Source organism: Herpailurus yagouaroundi, unplaced genomic scaffold, assembly GCF_014898765.1.
Source record: "Herpailurus yagouaroundi ecotype Mexico unplaced genomic scaffold, PumYag 195, whole genome shotgun sequence".
In the NCBI taxonomy this organism is placed as follows: Eukaryota; Metazoa; Chordata; class Mammalia; order Carnivora; family Felidae; genus Herpailurus; species Herpailurus yagouaroundi.
In genome coordinates this window covers 12,458,218-12,478,292 of record NW_024412426.1, presented here as the reverse complement: position 1 = coordinate 12,478,292, position 20,075 = coordinate 12,458,218, and the positions used below count along the sequence as shown (strand labels likewise).

Here is a 20,075-nt window from a genome sequence, read left to right as displayed (position 1 = left end):
AGTAAGATTCTAATGAGAAAAGTCATCTTTTTCTTTTCTCCACTTGCAAAGAATATTATGTCCTATGCACAATATCAATGTCATTTTTAAATACCGTTCACATGCTCAGAGGTCTGTAATAAATAATTTTTAAATAATAAACTAAGTATGTTATGTTTTATTTTTTCTAAGCAAATAGAAACAAAAAGTACACATGACTTCGTATAGCCATATCAGTAATTTAATTAATTAATGACTCCTAGGTGCCTTGGAGGGATAAGGTAACAATATGACAGGAGTATGAGAGGTTCCCCACACACATTCATGAGGATAACATGTCAATCTTAGCATAATAGAAAAAGAAAGTATTCTACTGGAACTAGGATAAATATTCCTTTTTGGTGTATTTTTGGATGTAAAGACTTCATATTATTTTAAAGTATGAGCTCTGAGTTCTCCACTTCATTTTCAACATTTAATTAGGTGAAGTCAAAGAATGAATAAGTGGAAACATTTACGCATTGTTTTCTAACATTTCCTGTAGTTTTCTAGAATGTTATAATTGTCTCTGATACATTTTCAAATTTCAGAGGAAACACCCGTTTCTACTTATTTTCAAGGTCAGCAGTAAGGTTATGTTTCTGAAATAACGTGTGGAGTGAAACTTAGAATAAGGGAAAATAAAATGGCAGGTACCTCACTCCAGAGTATTAATTGTTCAAAACTCTGGGTTTCAGAGTCTCATCATTAAGCTTTATGCAGAAAGCTCTTGGTCTGAATTGTAGTCACAAGGGATCTTTGGCCAAAGTGGCAGGAAGGGGTTTTGCTGAATTCACACTCCAGCAAAGTTAAGTCTTTCTAATATCAGCATGAACCAATGAAAATAAGTATAAAACTAGCAAGAGAAATGTATCCAGTAATCTCTCATCTATGAGGCTTTTTTGTTGCCAGGATGTTAGGATTTTTCATAGATTAGGCGTAAGACTGTCACTTCACATACTATCATCTGATTCAGTCATTCTCCACTTTGGTATTTATACAAAAGAAATGAAAGCATATGTCCATGCAAACATTGTACATGACCGTTTATACAGCTTCATTTGGAAATTTTTCCAAAGAAGACATATAGATGGCCAACAGGTACATGAAAAAGTCTCAACATCACAAATCATTAGGGAAATGCAAATCAAAACCACAATGAGTTATCACTCCATAGCAGTCAGAATGGCTAGTACCCAAAAGACAAGAAATAACAAGGGTTGGCAAGGAGAAAAAAGAACCACCATGCACTGTTGGTAGGAATGTAAATTGGTGTAGGCACTGTGGAAAACACTATGGGTGTTCCTCAAAAAGTTAAAAATAGAAACACCATATAGTCCAGTAATCCCACTACTGGACCCAAAGAAAATGAAAACACTAACTCAAATAAACTCCTATGTTTATTGAAGCATTATTTATAATAGCCAAGATAAGGAAACAACCCAAGTGTCCATCAATAGATGAATAGATAAAGAAGATTTGACACACATATACATACGTTTGCACGCATGTGCCCGCACACACACACTGGAATACTACTGAGCCATAAAAAAAGAATGATGTCTTGTCATTTGCAACAACATAGATGGACCTTGCGGGTATAATGTTAAGTGAAAGAAGGCATTCGCTTATATGTAAAATCTAAAAAGCAAAACCAATGAACAAACAAGCAAAAACAGACTTAAACACAGACAGCAAACTGGTAGTTAGTTGCCAAATGGGAGGTGGGTAGGGAGTAAGTGAAACAGATAAAGGGACTTAAGAAGCAAAAGCTTCCAGTTATAAAATAAATAAGTCACAGAGATTAAAAGTACAACATAGGGAATATAGTCAATAATACTGTAATAATACTGTATGGTTATAGATGACCACACTTACCGTGGTGAGCAATGAATAATGCATAGAATTTTCCAACCACTATATTATACACCTGAAACTAATATAACATTGTGTGCTAATTTTACTTAAAGAAATGCATCCTCCGATAAAAAAACAAAAGTGGAAATCACAGGCAAGGACTTATGGTGGTCAAGGGTATCATCTGAGGAGAAAGACTAAGTATGTCCCCTAAGTTCAATTTAACCTTGAGCAAGATGCTCTGCTTCCCTATGCTTCAGTTCCCTCATTTATGCATTGAGGTTTATGATCATGCTGTCTTCCTTATATGGTAAAGATTAAATGAAATAAAATTAAACTCTTATTGAATGGCCATATCAAGCACTCGATCATCTAAATTGATACTATTATTATTTTCTTAGCCTGAGAAAAGGAAAGAATCATGGGAGCCTTTCATGTCTAATAGAGAATGAGGAAAAGAGTCTGCCCGTTCCAAACAGAGCGGCACAGGAGCCTCTCCCAAAGAAAGCACTAAGTGCTGGAAGGATCGCTGGAATTAATATTTCTTATACCAAAGACCTGCATGTTACATGATAAGATAGTCGTTAAGATTTACTGAGAGACTTCCAAATATCATCATTTATGTCCTTCAAAAAATATAAATTAGTTGACAATGATTCCTTTATTTAATAAAACTCCCTTCTGATATAATACAGCCAGCATTACTTTCAAGTAGGGAGTTACACCAATCCATAGGGCCAGGATGTCCAGGTGGAAGGTTTTTTGTAGGAGGATAGGGAGAGACAGGAGGAGAGTGTTTGGAGACGTGAATTGGGAGAGGTAGGGAAAAAGAATGGGGAAATTCAGAACAAGTAAATCATCCAATTAACAATGGATCTTTCACATTAGCTTCTTTGACACTAGCATATAACATCTGTGGGTAACTTTGAGATTTCAAACTTGGACGTTTCTTATACCTAAGGAAGCATTAATTAGATCCATTGATAATAACCCAGTTTACAAAGAAATGGACAAGTAAAACTGTTTAGTTCCTTTTTCAACTTCAAAGGTGCATTAAGTACATCCTTGAGATGTGTCTTAACTTGTGTTTCCAAAATGTAATACCGTACAATGATTTATAGACTGATGCTTGGCAAATAATTTCTTCACTTTGGTTTCTTTTATGTTAAATAAAGATGAAAGATACTCTACTTAATTATTATTTAAAAAAAAGAGGAAGAAAGAGGAAACTTCAAGTTATCTCAAGAGAAAGTTGATACAAAAAATATCCCACTAGGTTAGGAAATTGATGAACTAGAGAGGATAAAGCATAATATTTCACAATTTTCATTAGAAATAAGAGATGAAAAATTGCTTTTGAGTAAAATGTAAGGACCAAGCACACGTGTGGCCCTCCTGCAGTTCTCACGTATGTTAAATGTGCAGCTATCACTATATCATCAATTTTTCCCAGAGTTGTTTATGTTTATACAATAGGAGAATTTGGAGCAATGAGAAAAGAAAAATGGCTACATTATATGCTAAAAATTCTGCAAATCCAATTTTAACTCTGTCACTCTGCTTTTTGTTAACAAAATCTTCTACCTTGGTGGCTTTCTTTAAGGAAAGCATTGGTGTATACAGTTTCCAGTAACCCCTTCACAGTATCTTTCCTCACACAGGAAAAAAAAAAAAAAAAATCTCTCCAGCCTTTTCCCATTTCAGTAAATGTATTTCCTAGCAACAGCTAGCCATCTGGTTTCTAAAAAACATAGGGGCACAATTTCTCCACTTTGAAAGCAAAATAACATTGTGAGGATTATAAAAATACTAGTTAACATTTATTGGGCACTTACCCTGTACCAGAACTTGTTTGAAACATTTTACACGCATTATCTTATTTAATCTTATAATAACTTTCGAAAATGGAGAAGTCTATTCTCCCTGTTTTACAAATTACAAATTTACAAATTCTCCCTGTTTAGTGGAGTTTAAAGAGACCATGTCATGAAGGAATATAGAATTCTTTTCATTTGGGATACATTTACCTTTAGGTAACTGAATACTTGCTTTCAATTGGCTTAAGCAAAAGGGTCATTTCCTTAACTCTGGAGGCTTAGCAGTAGGATGGGATTGAGTGTTGACTTAACCCACAGGCTTTGGATTTTCTTAGCTTTTTACTCTCCCTTACATTTGTTTAATTCTCAGAATTATATGAAGATGCCTGCATCAGGTCTGGGATTCACATCCATACAGGATAATACCTAGAAGAGAATTTTTTCAAGATGACTCCAGTTAAATTCCTCTTGAGTCTCAAGTGGCCCAAAGTAGATGAGATGATCTTTCTTGAACCAGATGGTGAGGGGGTTGGGATTCCCATGATGGACAGCTAAATTAAGGCTCACCCTGTTTGCTTCAAACTTCAATTTATAAAAATGGACAATTTTAGCAATGCTTCTCTTTAGTCCTATTCTGCCTAAGCTAAATTTCAAGGTCAAAATATCAGCGGGTTAAATTTCTGTTATATATCTGTATCTATAATTTTCGGCAATTTATATCAAGTTTTTATACATTGTTATTCTTGTAAATTACTTGGTAATTGTCAGAATTGTTAAAAATTATTAGGACTACAAAAATTATGCATCACACCATTTATTTAATAACTAAAGTGTGTATCTTTGTAGGGCTTATTTTTTCCATTTAAGACAACAATAATATTTTCAATTTTGTGTTAGTCCATTTTCCCTGGGTATGTGGATATAAATGGGAGTTACATTTATGAGAATCACCATGTTATTTTCTAGCTCTGGGACCCAACTCCTAATAAAGTCCTATGGTTCTCCCTAAAAGTTCATCCAATTTGTTTTGGGAAGCTCCAAGTTGTGCCTGACTACTAACAGGTTTGAACAACTGTTCTTTCAAATGCCCGAGGTGCCAGCCATGTCTCTTCTCGCCTATTCTCTTCTCTAGTACTTTCTGCCAGAACCACCAAGTCCACTGGGAATGGCATCTTCTGCCCCATTTTTCTGCAGAAGACCACTGTCACTTTTAATCTGGAACTTCACAACACCCAAAGCAGGTGGTGTCCTCACTGATGCAAGAGAAAGCAGTACTCTCCTTACTCATACCCTCTACTTTGTGCTGATGATATTGACTGTACCCCAGAGTGTTATACAATTCCAGATTAAAAACAACTACAAGAGGGCTTTCCTTCATTAAGGTCAAACATAGCCGATGGGATGGGACAAGAAATCCAGGTCCTGGGGGCGCCTGGGTGGCTCAGTTGGTTAAGTGGCCGACTTCGGTTCAGGTCAGGATCTCACAGTTTGTGAGTTGGAGCCCTGGGTCAGGTGGGCTCTCTGCTGACTGCTCTGAGCCTGGAGCCTGCTTTGGATTCTGTGTGTCCCTCTCTCTCTGACCCTTCCCCACTCACACTCTGTGTGTGTCTCTTTCTCAAAAATAAATAAACATTAAAAAAAATGAAAGAAACCCAGGTCCTGTGAAAGTCTTGTACTCTTCCCCAATTCTTTTCTTCCTAGGTTCCCAAATTCTCACGCAAATGTTCATACAAATAACTGCTAAAGGATTCCCCTGTAGTTGTCAGACCCTGCCCAGGCATTTCAGCATCTCCATCATGGACACAATATGGACTCAAGCCATAACCTTCTTAAGGCTGTTTCTTCCAACAAAAGACTTTTTACACTAAAATAACCTTCCAAGTTTGTATATCATATGCTGATAAAAATATTTGTGCTAGATATTATTCTAGAAATTTGCAATGTCCTATTATTTCCACCATGATGTAATAAGAATTCTTTAGGTATAAGAAGAATTACTGAACCATTTCATTCAAGACTCAAAGGAATCTGTTATGAAATTAATAGAACTTGTTTGGGTAACAGTAACCACATCAATCAAATGTGAATTGTGCCTACATAAAACCTTATCTTAGTACTGGCATGCTCCTAGAAGCTTAAATGGAAGATAGATAGATAGATAGATGGATGGATGGATAGATAGATAAATAAATAAGTAAATAAGTAAATAAATAGATAGATGATAGATAGATAGATAGATAGATAAATAAATTCTTACCGTAGTGAGGCCACAACAAGGTAACAGAAAGGAGAAAGAATTGTGACAGACGTATCTCAAACGCTTTTTTAGAAAATACCAAGATTTTCTTAGTATGTAAGTTATAGATTTTATTACCATAAAAATTTTAGTTAACTACATAAGTTACTTACTTATAGTTTTTTTTTACTTTTAGAGATTAACATCATTAGAATTTTGCTCAATAACTTTTTCATATTCAACTTCAGTAAACCATCACACCTTATTTTACCAATTATTCAAAAGCTGTGTATCAGAAATACAAATTGACTTTACTAAACAAGATCTACAAAAATTTTCAATTCCTGTTGAATAAATTTTAAATACATTTATGCTTAAATCTAAATAATACATCAGTATAGAATACAACGCATAAACTAATACTATACAAATCTATGCTTCTCCACATTGGTTTAATACTTTTATTGACCTGTGGACTAGGGCGGGGAACAAAAATCTCTTTGCAAACTGTTTTTGAAATCATATCTGTCACAATTAGGTCAGCCTAACTAATTATGGTAATGTAGTTAATAATAAAGGAGACCCACTTATTAAACTGACCTCATTAACTTGTTTTTTGTCCAGATGGAACACTTGACCAGAACTTGTAGAGGCAATTTCTTCATAGACTTTATATCCAATATGGCCCCTGTCATCACAGTCTCCAGTGAGCACAAATACAACCTATAATTTTTTTTAAAAAAGAAGACAATTTAAAGGGTTTTCATAAATCAATATGTATTTATTGACTACCTATTATGTGTTAACATATTACTATGAAACTGGAATACATATATATTATATATATATCTTACATATATAATATACATATACATACATATGTCTATAATACCATACATGTATAATTAATATATAATATATAATATATATATTCCACTCTATATGCATTTTGAAAAAGTGTTTGAAGTCCCTCTTACTAAAGAGGTGGAGCTTAATTTGTCATCTCCAAATCAAAGCGTGGACATGTGATTTGTTTTGTGCAGCAGCCCAAGGCAAAGGGACATTCTATCAGTTCTGAGCCTACATGCAAGAGGCCTTGCATATTTCTCCTTGGTCTCTGGTGCTTCTGCCTTGGCCATGAAAAGAACATGCCTAAACAAGCCTACTGGTCTCAAAAAAAAAAAAAAAAAGTGAGAAACCCGTGAGACAGAGCCAAGTCACCCCAAAGATCAGCCTAGATAAGTTAAACCCAAACTATCCCCAGACACACAAGTGAGCAAGCCTTGCCTAGACCAATGGAGCCCTGCAAATATGTTTTAAGCCACTGAGAGTAGAACAGTTTGTTACACAGGAATAGCTAACTGATACAATGAGTAAGTCTGACTCAGACAAGATTCCACATAGGAGGTGATATTTGAGACACAGGCCTTCTTTGTAGGTCTATGCTCTTGTCAATTCTAGGGATAAGATAGAAAGAAGAACTTTCGGGGTGCCTGGGTGGCTCAATTGGTTGAGTGTCCAACTTCCGCTCAGGTCATGATCTCACAGTCTGTGGGTTCGAGCCCTGCATCAGGCTCTGTGCTGACGGCTCAGAGCCTGGAGCCTGCTTGGGATTCTGTGTCTCCCTCTCTCTCTGCCCCTCCCCTACTGGCTCTCTCTCTCTCTCTCTCTGTCTTTCAAAAGTAAATAAAAACATTAAAAAAAAAAAAGAAAGAACTTTCATTAATCCCCCATCATTTCTTCTCTATATTAAAAAACAAAGTATTAATATGCACAAATACTACATATCCACTTATGTTTAAATTAAATGGCATATGTATATTGGAGAACATATATACAGATCAATAGTTGTAATTATTGATTTTTGCCAAAGTATAGACAAAGAGGAGAGGCAACCTCTCACATGCCATACAGGTGTATACCTTGTTTTATTGCGCTTTGCTTTATTGTGCTTCACAGATACTGTTTTTTTGTTTGTTTGTTTATTTGTTTTTTACAAATTGGAGGTTTGTGGCAACCCCGCATTGAGCAAATCTATCAGCACAACTTTTCCAATGGCATTTGCTCGCTTCATGTCTCTGTGTCACATTCTGGTAATTCTCACAGTATTTCAAACTTTTTCATTATTAGTATGTTTGCTATGGTGATTTGTGATCAGTGAGTATGACTTGCTCAGATGATGGTTAGCACTGTCTGGTAATGAAGCATTTTTAAATTAAAGTATATATATTGTTTTTCTAGACATGATAATATTTCACACTTAAGAGAGTAGACTACAATGTAAACAAAACTTTTATGTACACGGGGAAGCTAAAAAATTCATTTGACTTTATTGTGATACCTGCTTTATTGTGGTAGTCAGAACTGAACCCACAATATCTCCAAGGTATTCCTGAATTCCTTCCCGCTGTATTCAGATTGAAAATTTGGGGGCTGATTCCTACTCACTTGTGACTGTTTCTGTTGGATAAGCTGTAGCACCTCATGAGTGAGCCGATAATCCTTGGACCGTGCATCAGTGAAAACATAGATGAAAGACCCCGGAAGAGAAATTTCCAAGGCAATTTTTATAGCTCCAATACTCATTTCTGGACAATCACCACCACCCTGTTGAGGAGCAGAGAAAAAAAGTGCAATTATTTAACAACAAAAAAGAAAATATTTTAGTTACGATAAGTTGCTCTAGAAGCTCCAGAACTGAACAAGTTCTCTTCACATTTATTTTCTATCAGTTTGCCACTGTATTAATTACTTTAGTTGCCAGGAGATGGAAAAGATACAGAGTTATGTAGAGATAGAAAAAAAAAACCTGTATTTATGGATAAATTAAAAACTCACCCAAAATACACAAAATAATAGAAATTGTCATATACTTTTTATCTAATTAAATGTTGACTCACTTTCTCATTCCCTTACATGACTATTTCACGACATGCCTCTTTTCTTATCCCTCATTTGATGACCTTGTTTCTACTGTACTGGGAAAAGATTAGCAATCAGAAGAGAACTTTCATGAATCCCACCATGGTGTCTATGAACCTACCTGTAATAGCAGCCACCCGCCTTGCCTTCACAGTGAAGGAATCATCTAGACATAGCTAAGGCTAACTACTCACGTGTGCCTAATCAAAGACATAGCTCCTGTGTGTCCCCTCTCTGGCTGTCCCTTCTCTCTACTCCACTGCCAAAAATTCCTCCTTTACTGGATCATTCCCACCAGCAAACAAACATACTGGTATATCTCCCATATACCATATATATAACCATATATACCATATATATATACCATATATAGAACTCCCATTTGAGTTTTTGCTCAAATGTTACCTTTCAGAGAAACCATCCATGTCCACCTTATATAAAATACACCCTTTGTCACACTCTTCACTCTGCTTCATTTTTCCTACGAACACATGATCTCTGTTTTATTTTCTACTTGCATAGGCTCCATATATTTTCCTAAACAAAAATAGTCCTCATCCTAAGAAGAATTCCTGTCACATTTATTTCATTCAAAATTATAGGGGTTTATAGATAAAACTGTAAGTATGCTGTATTTACAGTTTTATATATTTTACATTTATGATTATTATCCTTATGTTCCATGTTATCAATGTTCTTCAAAATCACAGGTTTTGGGGGCACCTGGGTGGCTCAGTTGGTTAAGCATCTAACTTTGGCTCAGATCATGATCTCACAGTTTGTGAGATCGAGCCCTGCATCAGGCTCTGTGCTGAGAGCTCGGAGCCTGGAGTTTGCTTCAGATTCTGTGTCTCCCACTCGTTCTGCCCCTCACCTGCCCACGATCTGTCTCTCTCTCCCAAAATAAACATTAAAAAAAGTTTAAAAAATGTCACAGGCTTAAATGATTGCATAATATTCCATTATGTCTACATCCCATAATTTAGTCAACCATTTCTCTACTGTTGAACATTAACGCTCTCCCAAATTTTCCTCTACTATAAATTTGGAAATACAAATCTATTTTATTTTATGTATATATATAAAATGTCTGATTACTTCCTAAGCATAGACGTCAATAACTACAGGGCCAAGGGAAAGGACTTTCAACCAATATGTTTTGAGCAACCAATAAACTGCTTAATACCCCACTAGGATTTAAACATAGAAAGATGAATAATGAGGTAAAGTATCTTGTCCTTAAGGAACTCGTAGTCTAGAAAGGATAAATAAAAAACAAGACAATTTAGGGTTATAGGGGGGTGCCTTATGGTTCTACAGTCCACCAGAATACAGTAAGTAAGAGTTCTTTCTTAAAAAGAAATTAATTACTTGATGAAAGTGATATGGTTTTTTCTTTAAACTCTGGAGATTCTACTTGATTCTCTTATTGGGGCTTTTCCCAGGCTCCAAACAGTCTTAGACTGTGATACAATATCCTGAGAACCATAGTTCTAATCAGGGTCAAAAGAGCCAGGCTTCGAACTATTTACACTGCAGCTTGGACAAACCAGAGAATCTTTTCTTGCTTAGAATCCCACTCAAAACTTACAGACTGTGAGTACCATTATATTAAATGAGTTGGAAAAGAGCCCCAACTATTATAAAATGATTCTAAAATTAAAACACTCATCAAATATGTCATAATGGTAGGGGGTTGAAAGCTGTGATAACCTGATCTTAACTTCTGAGAAGAAGTCGGCTATAGACTCCCAGAAATTTTACTCAGTTAATAGTCCTATTTTTGCAGGACTTATCAGCTGTGCATTATTACTTATGTGCATTTTCATGGCAATTAGTTTAGCAGATAATACTGTTCTTAAAAACTTGTACACTTGTATCTTGAGACTGTACTTATCTCCCAGATTCCAACTTTACATCTTCAACCACTTATTAAACATCTACTCCTAGATGTTCTATGGGTCTTCACATTTCCGTGTGTCTAAAGTAGAACTCATTGTATTTTCCCTAATTATGTCTTCCCTATTTTTGTTAATCAAACCACCTGCCTCCATATTCAGGTTCAAACCTGAGTCATCTGGACTCCTCCCTCTTCCTTCACCTAATCAGTAGTCAAACCATTTTCCTTCTACTTCCATCATGAATTCGTCCCCTCCCTTCCTCTTTACTTCCTACAATTCACTCTTCTTATCATTGATTTTGTTACTCGTATAGCCTCCAATCTAATCTTCTGCTCTGCCTGCCACCAAACTTTATTTTGCCTGCAGTAAAGAGCTATCTTTATCATGTTCCAACTTAAAATCCTTCACTACTTGGGGCGCCTGGATGGCTCACTCGGTTGAGTGTCTGACTTCAGCTCAGGTCATGATCTCACAGTTCGTGGGTTGGAGCTCCATGTCAGGCTCTGTGCTGACAACTCAGAGCCTGGAGCTTGCTTCGGATTCTGTGTCTCCCTCGCTCTCTGCCCCCCGCCACTAGTGCTCTCTCTCTGTCTCTCAAAAATAAATAAACGTTAAAAAAAAAAACCTTCACTACTTATGTTGGATCAAATTCTCTTTCTAGTTTCCTATCTCTCCTCCTGCCCCTCTTCATAAATCGCTTCAAGCTAGGACTACTTCCTGTTCTTTAAATATGCCTCTCGCTTCACACTGTAATGCCATCAGTGCTTTCATTCATCTTTCTGTTCTTCCATCTCCACTATTAACACTCCTCAAATACACTTCTTCACTCTCCAGATGTACTTTGATATGCTTTACATTTCAATGATATAGCATATTTTCCTCTGCATAATAGGTGGGAGGATTATCATCTGCAATAAATGTCCTTAAATGAGCATTTGTTGCTAGGAAAGTGTGAAATAGCTTCTGGGGACATTAATAACTTTAATATATTGCATAGGAATAATTTTTACTCGAAGCCAACTTTGCAAATCCATAACTGCTGGATGGACTGCTCAAAAAACTAGATTCATATTGAATTTTCAAAACTTAAAAACATTCCTCAACTGTGCTTGACATCATGCACCTGAGTGTGAACCACAATATAAAAATTACCCATTCCACAAGCATTTGTTGAATGGCCAAGTACACAATACACTAGCTCCGTGGTAGTATAATTCTAAGGAAAGATTGTCTCTTGCTAATTAATATCACCTAATATCAAGGGATTAGAAGAAATCTTCTATGAACCAAAAGTCAGAACAGCTAAGAAATCTCCAGGGATGCATACTAGGAATGACAGAAATGATAAATCTTGTCCAGTCAGTAAAGGACAATCTTTGAGCCACTTGACTTGTACTCAAATTTACTCTAAGAGGACCCAGGGATGCCTTAGTTCATCCTACAACATTACCCAGGAGTAGACTCTAGAGATCATTAGAATCCTTGGAAGTTACTCTAAATGAATTCATCTCATTGAGATCTCTCTAGTATGAGATTCATACTAAAACTTGAATGTAGCCCTAAAAAAAACACATGTGTTGAGGTGGAACCTCTAAGCCTTTAATTATTGTTTTTTACCCTATAAATTTGAATAGAGGAGTTTAAAACCACATCTTAATAAAACCTACATGGTCAATAACATTTTCTGTTATTGGAACACCTTATTCTCCTGAAAAAAAAAAAGCCCCTCTGTGAAACACTGCACTTCATATATAGTAAGTTTAATATTGGTTAATACCCAAAGGAAAGAGTGTGATAAGTTCACACAACTATAACTCCACAGAGAATTTCACAAATATAATTGCAAATGAAAGGCATTCCTTTTATTTCTTGACTCTTTTATATCACACTCTCAAAACAAAGACTTTGACTTTTATGGACAAACTAATATAAAGTCTCCAAGCAGCCAGAAATTTGAGGAATGTCAAGTCTAGCGGAAACATTTTGACCTACGTATATCAGAAACCCATACTAGATGTACTTAATATCCCTTAGGAGTGATCTGTGTAGCTTAGTGGTTTTCCTGCTGTGGAAATCAGTGTATTCTTTACAATAAAAATAATTATGCTGCCCTGAATTTCACATTTGCAGACATAGATTATATTATAATCATATTGATTCCATACCGATTAGAAATTGTTCTCAAGAATAAAACACTTACCAAAATAGTACAATATCTTTTTTTTTAATTTTTTTTTTAACATTTATTTATTTTTGAGACAGAGAGAGACAGAGCATGAATGGGGGAGGGTCAGAGAAAGAGGGAGACACAGAATCTGAAACAGGCTCCAGGCTCCGAGCCATCAGCACAGAGCCTGACGTGGGGCTCAAACCCATGGACCACGAGATCATGACCTGAGCTGAAGTCGGCCGCTTAACCGACTAAGCCACCCAGGCGCCCCTAAAATAGTACAATATCTTAAAATTATTATCTTTCTGTCTATACTAGATTAGTGGATAACTGAAAATTAAAAATAATTGTTAAATGATAATTTATATCTCAGTGAAACTATCTATCTCATTATGGATGTAGGTTTTTAAAAGGAAAAATAAGTGGTTTTTTCCAAAGGAAAATTACATATAATTTATATTAAAAACTCCCTATCTGATACCTGAGTTTGATTTTCTAATCATTTTAAATCATAAATAATCACTAAAATTATGCAGTAAAGGAATACTTTAGATATGTGCTGTCCAGTACAATGACCACTAACAAGCCTTGGGAGCTATTGAGCATCTGAAATAATGGCTCGTGAGGCTGAGGAATCAAATATTTTATTCTAATTAATTAAAATTTAAATTAAAAAAGTACTAATTTTTCATATCGATGAAAAAATTGGATATACTGAGTTAAATAGATTATAAAAATTAATTTAAACTGTTTTTAAAATTACACATGTAGCTCACATCCTATTTTTGTTGGACAGCACTGCTTTAGAATGATACTTGGTTTTGTTATGCAGGCTTCATTATAAGGTTGTTGCTTTGCACTAAAAGTCTTCCACGAACTTTGCTTTCTGTCAGAAGTTATTAAAAACAAAATTTAAGTAATTTTAATTTACTAAGGCTCAGGAATCAAGTGACAATCTACTCCAAAAATCTATAAATTATTGACTTTGTTTAAGTATACATAAAGTTTATAAACAAAGTTTTTGCACATTGATATATATGAAGCTAATAATGTTCCTCAAATCATTATTTGATCTTCTGATTCTTAAACTCAGTTTTGGCAGAACAGGACTAAAGAGAACCACCGTCAAAATGTCCATGTTTATAAATAAACCTCACAACGTCAGATACTTCAGGTTGATCTATATCAAACTCATGTGCAGATTTTAGAATCGGGGGCAATGGGATTATTACTGAAACACTAAAAACAAACCATTTTACATTTTAGTTCCACACTTTAAAAAAGTAGTCCTTTAAAAAGTCTTAACATTTTATGTTTTGATATGAATACAGAATGGGAAAAAACAGTAAGATAATATCCCATAAAACATCTATAATGGAGACATTTAGAATTGATGAACTTGAATCTATGAAAAGCCTCATTAATTTAATTGACACTTTTACTGGTAGTAAGATACCCCACTTGTATTGACTCAATGGATATCTACTCTAAGCCAAACACTAAGAGAGTACTGTCACATACACTATGGTATTTACTCTTTATCTCAATTGATGACATAGGTATCATTTTTAGCACAATATATTGCCAGAGGACTGAATCTTTAAAATCTCTTCCTAAGGTCACATGACTTTTAAGTGAAAGAACAGAGACTGGAATTCAATTCTGCCTGGCCTGAGCTTTCATGCAAACTCCAGTGAGGCATTTCATTACTTTCATCAACCTCTGTGACTGCAAGCAAGTAGCTTGTAAGAGAAAACTATAAAAGCAAAGGGGAAAAGATTCTCATTCTTCCAGATGCCCACAGAATATTGTACGTTCTTCTATTGTGGCATCTGCTGAGTTGGATTGTAATTCTTATGTTTCCTCCCACTATATCTTTATTCCTTGAAGAACTTAGTAAGTGGTCCATTGTGGTTGGATGAATGAAGGGATAAATGAATGAATAGTGAGTATATGAATGAATGAGACTGTGCAAAACAATCTTGACACAATCTAGGTGTGTTTTCTGTGTTCAACCTGAGCTTTACTCAAGCCTAGCCCATCTCATTTCAAGTAATATAATTCCAGAGCTAGGTCTCCTGAAGTACAAGTGCTTATATATACATACTCTAAGTGGTATACAAAACTAACTCCTTCAAGCTCTCATATCTCTGTATCTCTCTGTCTCTCTGTCTCTCCCTCTCAATCATGGCATGGTGTCAGGTTTAATATTTAACAAAAGAAAACAAACATGGCAATGGAAATGTATCCCCTAAAACCACATAAACCTGCACACATACATGACAATGCAAACTGCTTTTGTTAACTGTGTTTTTATTTGAACTCTGAGATAGAACTTATCTGTTTCAGTGGGCATATTCTTACTCAGTATTTTGATATTCATTTTATCTTCAGAATTCTACTGATAGCTACAACTTACTAAGTTGCCAAAGACACTTCAGATAGAAAAAAAATGTGTACTGGAAAAACAGAAGCATGTGACCCTTCATAGTAAATGTCGCTCCTGGAATTAAAGAAAAAAAACTGTAACCTCAGAGTTACAGTGATAATTATGTTAAAAAATAAATTCCTAGAAAGCAAGATAAAATAGGAATAAACAGAAATCTTATCAGTCAAGGGAGTAATAAAATAGAGATTATCATGCTGTCTTTTCTAAATATAAGACAATGTGGGAGTGGCAATGAACTAAACTGAACCTTTAAACCCTGAGAAGAGTTGGAGAAAAATGAGGTCCCTGTCCAAACCCCAATGGGAAAGTGTTTGTCAAACAAGTGATCAGAGTACTGGAAATCTCAGAGCAGGCCCTCACCCATGCCTTATTATGTCTCTTCTAGTCAACCCAATTCAATTCTATTTTCTTCATCCAGTTTCACTGAAATGGTGCTTATACCAGTTGTTTTCCAGGTATGTCTAACTCTAAGCAATGAAAAAATAAAACTTTTTTGGTAGGCTCATGCCTAAGTCCAAAATAAGTATTATTGGCATTATAGTATTTGCCCTTATTCTAACACAACTACAACCTACTAAGCCTTGTTTCAAAGTCAGACTGTATTTTTCCTTCCCACGGAATACTCACTGCTTGAAATGTCTTATTTCTGTAATTTTCCCTTTACCTATAAAATTCAGGAATGAAACTCAGTCTCAAGCTAAACGAGAGTTTGCAACCCTCAGTTCTTCTTAAAACACAGTTATGTGATTCTATGAGCAAGAAACAAAAGGTACATGTGGAAACCATTACATTGCATTGAACCTAACATAAAATTTCATTCAAGCAAGTATAAAATAAATTAGAATGACTACAGAACCCTAATGCATCAGTGACATTTGGTCTTCATCACTTGTAGAAACTATGGCGGGGATGTACTGAAAGATAATTGGAGTATTTCAGAGCCCAAACTTCAAATCTCTATAATCAAAATAAAAGTCCAGGCAGTCCACCATGCTGCCCTTTACGAGTTTAGAGAAGGTGGAATCCAAATCAAGGCATCAAAAAACTGTTGACCTTTCTTTCAGATGCATTAAAAGTTAACAATTACAACCATTTCCTGCCTTCCAGGTTATTACCTGCCAGTAGTAACTCTTCAGCAATTGATCTTTCAGTTTGTTGGAACTACCTTCCTGTTTGGCCTAGGAGGAGATTCAGTTCACTTCAGTTTAAATAAAGGATACACTATGTACTGTGCATTCAATATCTTCATTAATAAATCAGAAATTGATACACCTTCATACTACTTAAGAGAATTCCTTCCCGGGGCACCTGGGTGGCTCAGTAAGTTGAGCCTCTGACTTCAGCTCAGGTCATGACCTCATGGCTCATGAGTTCCAGCCCCACCTTGGACTCTGTGCTCACAGCTCAGAGCCTGGAGCCTGCTTCAGATTCTGTGTCTCCCTCTCTCTCTCTGCCCTTCCCCTGCTTGCACTCTGTCTCTCTCTCTCTCTCTCAAAAATAATAAACATTAAAAAAATTTTTTAAATAAAAAAAGAGAATTCCTTCCCTTGCCCATCAAGGATTCCATACCTTTTTATTTTCTTTTCCCACAAAATTAAGACATTATCCTGATCCCTAGTTGGGATTCCTGATCTCTCCTACTATATGGCCTTGTTTGCCCAGAGAGAATGAGCCAGAAGAAGGCAGGGTTCTGGGTCTAAGGTGGCCCTTGCAGCCAGTCATTATCTGTCTATTCAAGGATTAGGCAGGCTTTCTTTCTCCCTGTTTTCCCTGGGTTATGACCCTTCTCTGTCTTTACTTAGCACTCTTCAGATTCAGCCTGCCCACTAAAATCTCTGTCTTCCTTTCTACTCCAACACTCACATACGGATCTTATATGCTTCCCAGCACATTTGGTATTATCTTGGTTATTGGGTAGTTAATGGAGATTATAATGTGATTGTGTAATGTGTGTTTTATTTTATGCGTAAAAATATATTTATACTGCTTATGTTACTTTAGGTCTTGGCAAAAAGATTATCAACACAATGCATTTTTTACTAATAAAATCATTATAATTTATGAACATTATAATATATAGGGAAGTTTGAGACAGACAAATTGTATGGGCTATTTTAGAGCTAGCAGTCATTAAACAAAACTGGTGAACTAAGATCTAGATCATCTCACAGAAGGAGATTCCATATATATAAACAGACCAGATAAATGAGGACTTTCAAAAATCAACATGAATATAGAAGTATGAGACCTGGTTTAAAGTTTATATGAAAAAACCTGAGGGACAGAGCTGGTAACTGCACCTGAATTCAATAATCTGATACCATCGCCAAAGAAATCTTATATTGGCCTCAAACATGAAAGAGCTTCCCAGACATAGCTCCAGACGAGGACCCCAGGTATCATCTGGTGATGAAGATCAGGGCTATTAAATCTCTAACTGGTGTTAGTTCATTTCTGATGTATTGATAGGTTTCTGGAAGGGATTCAGACATCTGATGGGGTAATTGGACAAATAATAGTCAAAGTGAGTACTCATACCAAGATTCCACAATTCTTCTTGACATTTTTTCAAGGCCTAAGAATAAAGACAGCTTCTTGAGAACTGCTCTTGATCTGAATTGAGAAAAAAACTCTACATTCATTTTGCTCAAAGTGAGGTTGATAGTTTTCTCTAGGAAATCTGGCTTTAGGTCAAGAAACATTCTCCCCAGGAAAATATTTTGACCTCCATCCTTACCATCACCTAAAAATGGACAAAACCAGATGCAGTACTTATTATGGGGAATAGGGTAATCCTTTGGTTACATAAGTAGCATGTATGGGGTGAATCCAGGCATCATGGGTCAGTGATGCCATTCTGTGACATGTAACTGTAATATTTACTCTGCAATGACTCATGTATTTACCTTTTGGAACATTCCCATGCATGCACCCTTTGAAAAGAAAATCAAAATTTTATCATCATAATCCATACCTATGTCATTATGTCTATATTCTGCTTTGAAAAAGTAATCCAATAGTCAGAATACTCTTCTATACTCTCTGTCCTTTGAAGTCCTCATAAAAGATCATTAAGAAATCATCTAGCTATTTGCTTCTGGATAGGGTACCAAGGTGGATAGTTAGAAAAGAGCCAAGCATTCCCACTCAGTGCCCTCCATTCTCTTCCCTCCTTGAGGATTAAGAATTACTTGTCCCTCAGAGAATTCATATGGTCTAGCAGGGAACTCTAGCAGCACGTGAAAGTTGTAGTAGATGTTTCATTCAAGCCCCAAGAAGTTTCAACTCTAACAATGAAAATAATCAAAACATCACCTACAAATACAACTAGGTTGTGTGGTAGTATGAACACTATCAATCTCTTAAAAGGCATCTTATCCTCGTGTCTCTCCAACGTGTTTGTGAGGTCATACTTAAATAAGTTTACCACAGTAAGTAGTGAGAACACATACTGAGCAAAAAGAGCAATTTTGTTTATAATTAACTTTGTCATTTGCTGCTCAGTAATTTCGGGTCAGCCAACTACGCAAACTGATGAGAGGTAGCAGTGAAAGTCAAAATCTTCAAGGAATGAATTCATTTCATTGAGGACGAGACCAGCCCTAGGCCTGCCATCGTCTTTAATTCTCTACAGCACTATCTTGAAGTAAAATGCAAAACAAATGCTATAAACAAATGTTAACTTGATTGGACTAATAAGGTTACTTAAATCAGTATTTAGAAGGAAAGTAACAGAGTCATAAAGGACACTGTCTTAAGCATTAAATACCTCCCGTTATGTGACCAGCTTTGCTATTTGCCAGTTTGGTGACCTGATTGTTACCTACTATCTCAAAGCTTGAGTATCCTCCTTTGTAAAAGGTAATATTAATATTTGTGTGGATCTGAATTGAGAGAAACACTTGCAAAATCACAAGGCACATATTCCACAATTGCTGCTTGTTTACGGCATAAATGTTTGGTGATTATTTCCCTTAAAAAAACCTTCAGGGTACTGAAGGTAGTAACACAATAGAAGTAATAATAGCTAACATTTATCAAGCCTTCACTTTGGGCCAGACACTGGTTCTATTATTCTTGAAGATTTTACATGTATTATGAGTTACATGTGTTGGACTCATCTCATCTTACCTAAATTAAACACATGCCATTCTTCCTGTAAAAGTGAATACACACACACACACACACACACACACAGACACGCATTTGTACAAAAGAATACTTAAATAGAAATAAAAGCTGCTGTCTTCAGTTGGATCATGTCCAATACCAAAAATGGAAATCACATCTCCCATAGTTTTTCAATAAGTCTATATCTACACTGACATAAAATCCCTTCTTCTTATTTTTATCTAGCATGTCTTTTTTTGCTTTTCTTAATTTCTTTGTCACATATTAGTTTGATTTTTAAAATTCATTAAGAAAACTTTCCTATAAATTGAGAAATAAAGAGCATACTTTTACATAGTAGCATGATTTAGAACATCAGAAATTAGAGGCACCTAGGAGGTTAGGTGTACGACTCTTGATTTTGGCTCAGGTCATGCTCTCAGATTTCATGAGTTCAGGCCCCATGTTGGGCTCTGTACTGACAGCACAGAGCCTGCTTGGGATTCTCAGTCTCCCTCTCCCTCAACCCCACCCCATTTGCATTCTTTCTCTCTTTCAAAAAAAAATTAAAAAATATATAAATACAATACCAGAA

The 20,075-nt window shown here is 35.7% G+C and overlaps 1 protein-coding gene across 4 annotated transcripts in view; it reads right to left on the bottom strand.

The window, feature by feature from the left end:
* HMCN1 (hemicentin 1) overlaps positions 1–20,075 on the bottom strand; it is a 492,563-nt gene that overhangs the window by 353,561 nt on the left and 118,927 nt on the right. For all 4 annotated transcript variants that reach the window (XM_040446605.1, XM_040446604.1, XM_040446606.1 and 1 more), the window contains 2 exons: positions 8,377–8,535; positions 6,529–6,651 (listed from right to left, as the gene is read on the bottom strand). In XM_040446605.1, coding sequence (XP_040302539.1) covers positions 6,529–6,651; positions 8,377–8,535 — 282 coding nt within the window. The remainder of the gene's footprint in view (positions 1–6,528; positions 6,652–8,376; positions 8,536–20,075) is intronic.